Source organism: Eurosta solidaginis, chromosome 5 (assembly GCF_040869045.1).
Source record: "Eurosta solidaginis isolate ZX-2024a chromosome 5, ASM4086904v1, whole genome shotgun sequence".
In the NCBI taxonomy this organism is placed as follows: Eukaryota; Metazoa; Arthropoda; class Insecta; order Diptera; family Tephritidae; genus Eurosta; species Eurosta solidaginis.
In genome coordinates, this window is record NC_090323.1 from 240,319,494 (window position 1) to 240,329,186 (window position 9,693).

Consider the following 9,693-nt stretch of genomic DNA (forward strand, 5'->3'; position numbering starts at 1 on the left):
TTGGTTTACCGTCGTAACGATAAACAGCTGATTACGTTAGGGATACGACTACAGCGATACGACAAACGGCACCAATGACTCCAGCTTTAATTCGCCCTTTAATGGTATGGCGTTGCGTTATGGTATGACACTATTAATCGATTCCATTGATTTTTATAAGGTAGGTTCGATCAGCTGTTTTATCTGGTTATGGCTTTATGGTTATATGTCACCATTAATTCGGCCTTAAGGCCGGATAGCCGGGATTTACCTTGATGAGTTCAACGTATGGCCGCAACTATGGCGCTACGTAAATCGAAGTAACGCCACATTTTGTTCTATATGTCCCCCCCTTAATGCTACTTAAAAATGGCATTAGTGAATTTCTTTATTCGATCACATTCTTCACACTATCGATGAAAATAGTCGATACAAATTAATTCTGCACGTGGATGATTTGTTTACAAATTGAACCTAAAGTCCAGCTGATTCCAGCAATGCAAATCCTCATGTAGTTATGAGTAAAAGTGAAACGACGGAGGAAGTTGGTACAATAAAGCGACGGACGTTTGTTGGCCCTTGGAAGGACGTGTAAGTTAACATGTTGAACTTATAGAGAGTAAAATACGATATTAATAGGTTTTTGCAGCAAGGAGTTCGCCAGGGTCTACAAATATTTATATGGCGATGGAACTGATATAAAACAACAAAAACTTGGCTTAATTCGAGTGAATGTGTGGACCTTGCGTCGTAGTACACTATGTCCAGCAGGCGTGCTTGCAACGCAAACCCTGCTAGAAGTGCAACACAAAGACTTAGAAACGGAAGGAGGTGGGAGCGCACTAACTGAAAATATTTTACAAACCTTGTATGCTAGTGCTTTTACACGTTTCTTCAATTTCATGTCTTCCACTATGCAAGTACATAATATGCGTACAATGTATGATACCGCACGTCTGTTGGAGTTGCCGTCATTTGTGGTCGATTTGCGACATATTTGTGCACATGGGCAAGTATTGCCACCACTTGACGTACTACGAAGTACCGTATCTAGTTGCTTAACATGGCTGCGCGATTATTATTGGCTTCCCCAGCTTAATACGATGTGTGATGTGGAAGCGAGTAAAATTCGTCATAAGGATAAAACGCAATTTGAAGAGAATGTTACAAAGTTATTTATCATTTACGATGCTGCATTGGAATGTTATTGTAAAGGAGCGCATAATATGAAAAGTGGAAAGAGGCATGTTAGTGGAAAGCGATTAGCACAATTAAGAGCTTATTATGCAGAACAAAAGCTAGAAACACTGAAGGATACTTTAGAATTAGTGGTGCAAGATCTAATATCATTGGTGAAACGAGAAATAGCAATCAAAGATATGTCTGAGATATTAATTGTCGCTTTATTGAATATGAAATATTTCTTTAGTATTGGAGGTAAGTATTATACACTTGTATAAAATACATTTCTGAATCTTATCTTATTATAATTTTATTTTTTTTTGCTTTGAAGAATCACACTCTTCTGGTGAACCGCTTGAATTTATAATTGCTGCGACGCAAAGTTTCTTTCGTATGTTAGCTGTTTATGGCTTCATAGAAGATTTATTCTACAGTTTAATAGCAGTTGCGGAAAATGAATTATTAACTGAAAACCGTCGTGCTGGCGCTAGCTTTTGGGCAACTAGAATAGCTGCAGGTTTTGTGGCCTTTCGTAAATGCAAACAAATTTATAAATCAGAACTGGATAAGGTAAGTATAAGAAGTTTTAAGGGTTAATAATTATAACCATATTTTGACGCGGTCAAAAGGATAAAAGCTCGACAAATTTGTGGTGTGCTGCTTTTCACTTTCTCTAAAAGCTAATAATAAACCCAACAGATTACCTACCATATTCCGCCCAAACGGCACGAGCGGCGCACACGGATGACGGATGACTCCGTAATCTGTAACTTTTATTAAGGCCAGCACACTACCTCTATATTGTTGTTGGTGTTGTTGTTGTTGTAGCGATAAGGTTACTCCCCGAAGGCTTTGGGGAGTGCTATCGATGTGATGGTCCTTTGCAGGATACAGATATGGTACGCTCCGGTAACACAGCTCCATGAAGGTGCTAGCCCGACCATCTCGGGAACGATTTATATGGCCACATTAAACCTTCAGGCCATCTCTCCCTCCCCACCCTGAAGTTCCATGAGGAGCTTGGGGTCGCCAGAGCCTCGTCTGTTAGTGAAACGGAATTCGCCGCTAGAAGGTGAGGTTGACAATTGGGTTCGGAGAAGCTATATATTGCGCTGGCAACCTGAAAAGGTTGCCCTACACAACCCCTTGAATCTGGTATTTTAGTCGCCTCTTACGACAGGCATACCTACCGCATGTATATTCTAACCCCCTAACCCTCTGGGGGTACCTATATATTAATATGCACTAATGCTCGTAAGCTTTCAGTGAAGTGGAACTCGATGGTTAAGATTCACGTATGTATATGCCACTTTTATTTAGCCTCTAACAATTTCCGCTGCTCTGCCTGTAGTTACATAAATACAGAAGACATGTATGTTTCCCCAGCGGGTTAGGGGGTCAAAATATTCCCGCCGTAGGTATGCCTGTCGTAAGAGGCGACTAAAATACCAGATTCAAGGGGCTGTGTAGCCCAACCCTTCAGGTTACCAGCGCAATATATAGCTTCTCCAAACCCAATTGTCAACCTCGCCTATCCGTGGCGAATCCTGTTTCACTAACAGACGAGGCTCTGGGGACCCCAAGCTCCTCAAGGAACTTGGTGGGGAGGGAGGGGATGGCCTGAAGGTTTAATGTGGCCACATAAATCGTTCCCGAGATGGTCGGGCTAGCACCTTAATGGTGCTGTTACCGGAGCGTACCGGATCTGTATCCGGCAAAGGACCATTACATCGATAACACTCCCCAAAGCCTTCGGGGAGCAACCTTATCGCTACAACAACAACAACATATGTATTTTTCTTTTAGAAATTGCTTTGCAAAAATATTTTCGATCAAGATAATTGATTCTAAAAGGTCTTATGTATTATTATATATCATTATTTGCAGAATCCTAATACAACTGATTTGGATTTTACTTCTTTGAATCAAGACAACATATCAAAAACAATGAAAAGATATTTAATTTACGCTGGAGTTGATCTTAAATGTACGCCAATATTTGGAGACTCTATGCGTCGACCGTGGGTTTGGGTAGTTGATAGAAATTTTGTCACACAAAAAATAAATTGTATTAATCAATATACAGCGCCTATAGTTAAGAGGTAATTACATTCACTTTTATACAAACAACAACTTTTAAAATGTTCATATAATTATGTTCCAGTTTATTGCCGCTTGTAGAACCACCCCTCACTACTGCAGAAATAAGAGGCATTACACAACTCGTTGATGCATTTTTTGGCAAGAAAGTTACTGTGAAAAAACAATTACAAAGTGCGGTGAAAAATGCTGACACCATACACACAGCTCAAGAGTTATTAGAAGCACTTAAAGAGCAGAATAAACTAGAAGAAATGATGGATTGTGATGATAGCCCTGCAGTGAGTAAAACTAAACAACAATTTGGTTGTTGGACACTTGAAAATGGTATCATCTACAACAATAATCAAAATACGACGTCCTAAAAAATGTATTCTTAAAATTCTTGCAGATGATGAAATCTGTAACTGGTCAATGGCACCGTTAGGACGTTTTCCGTGGGAATAGAATGTTTTGAAGCAGCAGCATTGTTTATTACGTTTAACGGTTTTTTAGAACTTAAAATTTTATAGAATATTAATTTTTGTTATTTTGCATATTTAAAGTGTGTTGTAATACACCATAAAATAGTTTTTTCTTATAATTCAAATCATTAGGCAAATAAATTCAGATGGCTGCAAATTTTTTATACATAGCTGTGCACAATGTATATTTATTTATTCATCTCAATGTATATTATTTTTCATTTCATTGTAAACAAATTGGGATTAAGATAGACTTTCATATTGAATTTTTGTAATGTATATTCCTTGGAACTCATCTCTCAATGCTATTAAGTATGAGCGAGATCGACCGATAACCAAGCCACGCCCATTTTATATATTTTGTTGGCTTAGAGTCTATATCTGTCAGTTTGGATGAACAGGACGTACAACATCAATCACGCAAACCAGAAAAATTATATAATAGTGATTATTAACAAAATAAACCAACTTTTTGTGTAGTATAATTTCAATGATTGGAAATTCCAATGTTGTTGTTGTGGTTGTTGAGAATTCCAATGTTGTTGTTGTGGTTGTTGTAGCAATGCTCGCCCCACCTAATAGCCGCGACCGATCACAAATTGTCATCAATATCCTCTAACGGGAGTTCAAGGAAACTTGCCGTTTCAACAGGGGTGGACCATAAGGAAAGGGGTGTTAGAGGCGTTGGTTCCACATTACAATTAAAGAGATGGTTGGTGTCATGTGGGGACACATTGCAAGCGGGGCACACATTTTGTATGTCGGGGTTGATTCTGGATAGGTAAGAGTTTAACCTGTTACAGTATCCAGAACGAAGTTAAGCAAGAGTGACACGCGTTTCCCTGGGGAGTATGCGTTCCTCTTCCGCGAGTTCTGGATATTTTTCTTCAAGTACTGGATTCACCGAGCAATTCCCGACATAAAGGTCCGACGCCTGTCTATGGAGTTCACCAAGGACCTGCTTGTGTTTTTTCGCTTCATACGGCTGGGTTCTCAGGTGCCGTATTTCCTCAAAATGCTTACGGAGATGACTCCTTAGACCCCTAGGCGGTGCTGGTTCGTCAATCAGATGTCTGTTGGGATGCCCAGGTTTCTGGGTATTCAACAGAAACTGTTTGGTCAGCATCTCATTTCTCTCCCTGATGGGGAGTATTCTCGCCTCATTATGCAGATGGTGTTCTGGGGCGATTCTGAGAGCAGTATTTTGGCAGGCCTGTAGTTTCTTCCAGTGGGTAGTTTTTAGGCTTGGCGACCATATGGGTGACGCGTAGCACGTAATCGTTGCTCGTGCATTGTGCTTTGTATGTGGTCATGAGCGTTTCTTTATCTTTTCCCCAGGTACTGCCAGCAAGGGATTTGAGGATTTTATTACGGCTCTGAATTCTCGGAACAATTGCGGTTGCGTGCGCACCAAAATGTAGATCCTGATCAAACGTCACACCCAAGATTTTGGGGTGTAGGACAGTCGGTAGCGTAGTGCCATCGACGTGGATGTTCAATATGGTCGACATTTGCGGCGTCCATGTTGTAAATAAGGTCGCGGAAGATTTAGTCGGTGACAATGCCAGGTTTCGCGAGGCGAAACAACTGGAGAGATCAGGGAGATAGCCGTTTATTTTATTGCATAGCTCATCGATCTCTGGGCCTGGGGCTGTGGCCATTATTGTGCAGTCATCGGCGTAGGAAACGATTGTGACTCCTTCCGGTGGTGAAGGTAGCTTGGATATGTAGAAATTAAACAAAAGTGGGGATAGGACACCACCCTGTGGCACCCCTTGTTTAATTCTCCTTGGTTTTGATGTTTCGTTTCTGAATTGCACCGAAGCCTGCCGACCACCCAGATAATTTGCGGTCCACCTTTTAAGACATGGGGGAAGGGTAGACCCTTCCAGGTCTTGCAGTAACGAGCCATGGTTGACCGTATCAAAGGCTTTTTATAGGTCTAGCGCTACGAGTACTGTTCTATGGTGGGGGTATTGATTCAAACCGCAATTTATCTGGGTGCCAATGACATTTAGCGCGGAGGTAGTGCTATGGAGTTTTCTGAAGCCATGCTGATGAGGGGCTAGCTGCAAATGTGCTTGGAAATAAGGGAGCAAAATGGTTTCAAGCGTCTTTGCCACTGGCGATAGGAGAGATATCGGACGATATGACTCACCTATGTTAGCTGGTTTCCCAGGCTTTAGTAGCGGGACCACCTTGGCCATTTTCCATTTCTCGGGTATGACAAAGGTGGAAAGAGACAGGTTGAAGACATGCGCTAAATATTTGAAACCCTCTTTCCCTAGGTTTTTAAGCATCGGCATGGCTATGCCGTCTGGGCCCACTGCTTTGGATGGTTTAGCGCGACCAATGGCGTCCTCAACCTCTCTAGCGGTGATGGTGATTGGTGACGCGCTGAATTTGTGTTTATGTGCGTGTCTATTGGCTCTCCGTCTATCTTTGTCAACCGTAGGATGCATTATATATTGTCGGCAGAAAGCGCTCGAGCGTTTTTTCGCATCCGACAGCACCTTATCGCCAAAGGCGATGGAAACTTTGTCTTTGTGCTTAGTCGGATTCGATAGGGACTTTTCGGTGGACCAAAGTTTACCTACACCGGTAGAGAGGTTACAACCTCTTAGGTGCTCTTCCCATTTCGCCCGCTTGTGTTAGCCCACAAGCAATCTGATGCGTTGGTTTATATCCCTTATTTGGGGGTCGCCTGGATCAAGCTGTTTTATAAGGTCGCGTTCCCTCGCTAAGCTCGCGGCCTCCGCCGGGAAGTGGGGCCGGATTTCGGGAATTCTCCCGGCGGGAATGAAATGTGCCGAGGCGGATTCAATGACCTTACGGAAGGCACGCTCCCCTTGGCGGGCATCAGTCGGGATAGGGAGGGCAGCAAAGCTGCTGTCTGTTGCAGATTTATATTCTTCCCACTTTCCTTTTTTGAAGTTTATGAAAGTGCGTTTTTCGGTGATGATGAAGTCGGCGGTACGCTCGAACGAAATAAGTATGGGCAGGTGGTCGATTGCCAATGTTACCATCGGCTGCCAGTTGACGCAGTTTAAGAGTCCTGCGCTCACGATTGATATAACCGGCGAACTGTGACAGCTTCCAACCATCCGTGCGGGGGCGTCTCCGTTTATTGTGCAGTACGTCGTTTCTTCTATTTGATCCGCCAACATCTCACCCCTACTGTCCGCCCGCAAGTTTGAATGCCATAGGTCGTGATGGGCATTGAAATCGCCTAAAATAATGCGATTGTTGCCAGTGAGTAAGGCCTCGATATTAGGGCGGTATCCACTGGGGCGACAGGTGACAGGAGGGATGTAGATGTTGATGATTTCTAGATTTGCATCGCCTGACCGAACAGATAGGCCTTGACGTTCTAAGACATTGTCCCTGCGGTCGATGCCAGGATCAAATATATAATATTGCACAGAGTGGTGTATAATAAACGCGAGGCCGCCTCCATTTCCGCTCTCGCGGTCTTTCCTGTGGACATTATACCCAGAGCAGGTCTGCAATGCAGATCTTGCTGTGAGTTTAGTCTCTTGAATCGCAGCAATGCGGATGTTGTGCCGCTTCATGAAATCGACTATCTCCGTAATCTTCCCAGTTAGTCCATTACAGTTTAACTGCAGAATTCTGAAGTGCATGAGGGGTGACGCCGCCACTCTAGGGGTAAGTGACGGGTGACTACGCCTAGGTTGTGGAAGGCCAGGACGCAATTGCTGTTGTGGCCTTGGGACTGGGCGCCCTTGGGCAAGCATTGGGGTACCCGGATGATTTGGGTTTGCGACCTGGCAACATGGCGCGATGAAACCCGTCGAGGGGTTGCCATCGCGGAGACCAGAACATCTAGGAAAGTGGCACCACCCAAGGCAGGAGCTGCATTGAGCGGATGTCGCAAACCTATATATTCTGTGCTGGCAGACGGTGCAAACGGAGGTAGGGACGAAAAGAGTCTGTTTCCCTGACCTGCACGATTGCTGCCAGAAAAGAGGGGGGGAGAAGAAGACGGGGGCAGGGGCTGATGCTCAGCATTGCTTAGATTTATAAAAGTTACGTGGACGTCGGGTTTTGGGATCAAGCCCAGAACAACCTGTCCGATGCAACCATCCCTTGCACGAGACACACTGAACAGAGTATGACCGTCCTAAAAAGATTCTTTTCTGGCAAATGCAGCAAAACCATTTATCAGGACCGGGGTCAGGAGACGGACCCGGATTGGGTTCGATACGTTCCCGGAGTAAGAGAATATGTAGCAGTCCTGCTGCAAGGAGCTGCTGGGAGGATGACAATTTGTGGGAGGGACGAAACAAATTAAATGGGGTCACACTGAGATGACAGTCCTTGGTCGGGAAAAATCCCGAGTCGCTCCAGTACATAGAACCGACTGCCTTGGGAAGCGAGAATTCCAATGGAGACTGATAACTAAAAACTTTGGAAATTTTTAGATGACGGGGGGCGTAGCACGGCCCACTTGTGATAACAAAAAATATTTACAACTTTTGAAAGAGCGCCCTTTCCTTCCCAAGCAATTTCCAGTATCAGTATCAGTCGATTCTCACTGTTCGGGATTTTAATCGTTATCGATCTTGAAACCAAAACCTTGGATCGCTGTACATTTAAATCTGTTAATTTTTTTTGCTTTTTTCGAATAACTCGAAAACAGGTTTTGAAAAAAGTTAAATAAACGACCACCCTTGTTTTTGTTGTTGTTGCAGCGATAAGATTTCTCGCCGATGGTTTTGGGGAGTGTTATCGATGTGATGGTCTTTTGCCGGATACAGATCCGGTACGCTCCGGTAACACAGCGCCATTAAGGTGCTAGCCCATCTCGGGAACGATTTATATGGTCACATTAAACCTTCGGGGGTCGTCAGAGCCCCGTCTGTTAGTGAAACAGGATTCGAGGCGGATAGGTGAGGTTGACACTTGGGTTTGGAGAAGTTATATATTGCGCTGGCAACCTGAAAGGGTTGCACTACACAGCCCCTTTAATCTGGTATTTTAGTCGCCTTTTACGACAGGCATACCTACCGCGGGTATATTCTGACCCCCTAACCTGCTGGGGGTAAACGACCACCCTAGTTATGTATGGCTTTCGACCATGAGCTCGTTGGAATAACTTGTGTGAAAATTCGTTGCAGCTCAACCATATACAATTAAGTCAGACCTTCTGGTATGGGCGGCTTTGAATCGGCGAAGAGGTGCTGTATGTTAATTCTCTTTTCGTAGGTTTTTTCCAAGATTTGGCGCATAATGACAATCTGATCGATGGTAGATTTACCAGGTCTGAAGCCACACTGATAAGGTCCGATCAGTCGATTCACGGTGGGCTTCAACCTTTTGCACAATACACTTGACGGCACCTTATATGTTATACTAAGAAAGCTGATTCCGCTATAGTTGGCATATTTTGCAGGATCCCCCTTCTTGTGGACCGGGTAAAGGACACCTAGATTCCAATCGTCGGGCATGCACTCGTTGGACCTTATTAAGCAGAGACTTTCACCGCTCTCTCCATTTAGGAGATGGGTTATTAGCTCGCCGTTTTCGTTTTTAGAAGAGTTGTCCCTTCTGCTTTTTTTTGGTAAAATTTGCGGGCGTTATCCCTGGTGGCTAGCAGCTCAAGATCCTCGCACTCACGCCTTTCTGCCTCTGCTTGTATTCTTCCTGTAAAGCCGTCTCGCTTTGCTTTTCAACTCGCGGTAGCGTTAACACACTCTTCTTGTTGCTCTCGTCTCTACCGTAGCCCTGTAGGCAGCGTCTTGTCTTTTGGTTGCAACGCGGAATTCTTAATCGTTCGAGTTGTTTTCCCGTGGTCGCTGTAACCAAGTTTCTCCGTTTTCGGCGTAGAGGCGGGCGCTTATTTTGGCACTGAGATAGTGATAGTGATTCTATCTATCTGATCGTTACCGGTTTCGTTACATGTATTTCGATCAGCCGTGTAGGTTGATGTGTATCTTTATGCTGGAAC

At 44.0% G+C, this 9,693-nt stretch overlaps 1 protein-coding gene across 2 annotated transcripts; it reads left to right on the top strand.

Annotated features, from left to right (window-relative positions):
* Window positions 1–399: 399 nt before the first annotated feature.
* LOC137233874 (uncharacterized) lies at window positions 400–3,895 on the top strand. Of its 2 annotated transcripts, XM_067757366.1 has the most exons (7): window positions 400–570; window positions 629–810; window positions 901–1,416; window positions 1,493–1,731; window positions 3,049–3,263; window positions 3,326–3,588; window positions 3,653–3,895. In XM_067757366.1, the coding sequence occupies exons 1-7, from the start codon at window positions 497–499 to the stop codon at window positions 3,706–3,708; spliced, it is 1,545 nt and encodes a 514-aa protein (XP_067613467.1). In that variant the 5' UTR covers window positions 400–496; the 3' UTR covers window positions 3,709–3,895. The 2 variants fall into 2 exon arrangements, with proteins under 2 accessions (XP_067613467.1, XP_067613466.1); XM_067757365.1 differs by having other exon boundaries at window positions 404–570; window positions 629–1,416.
* The last annotated feature ends 5,798 nt before the right edge of the window (window positions 3,896–9,693 follow it).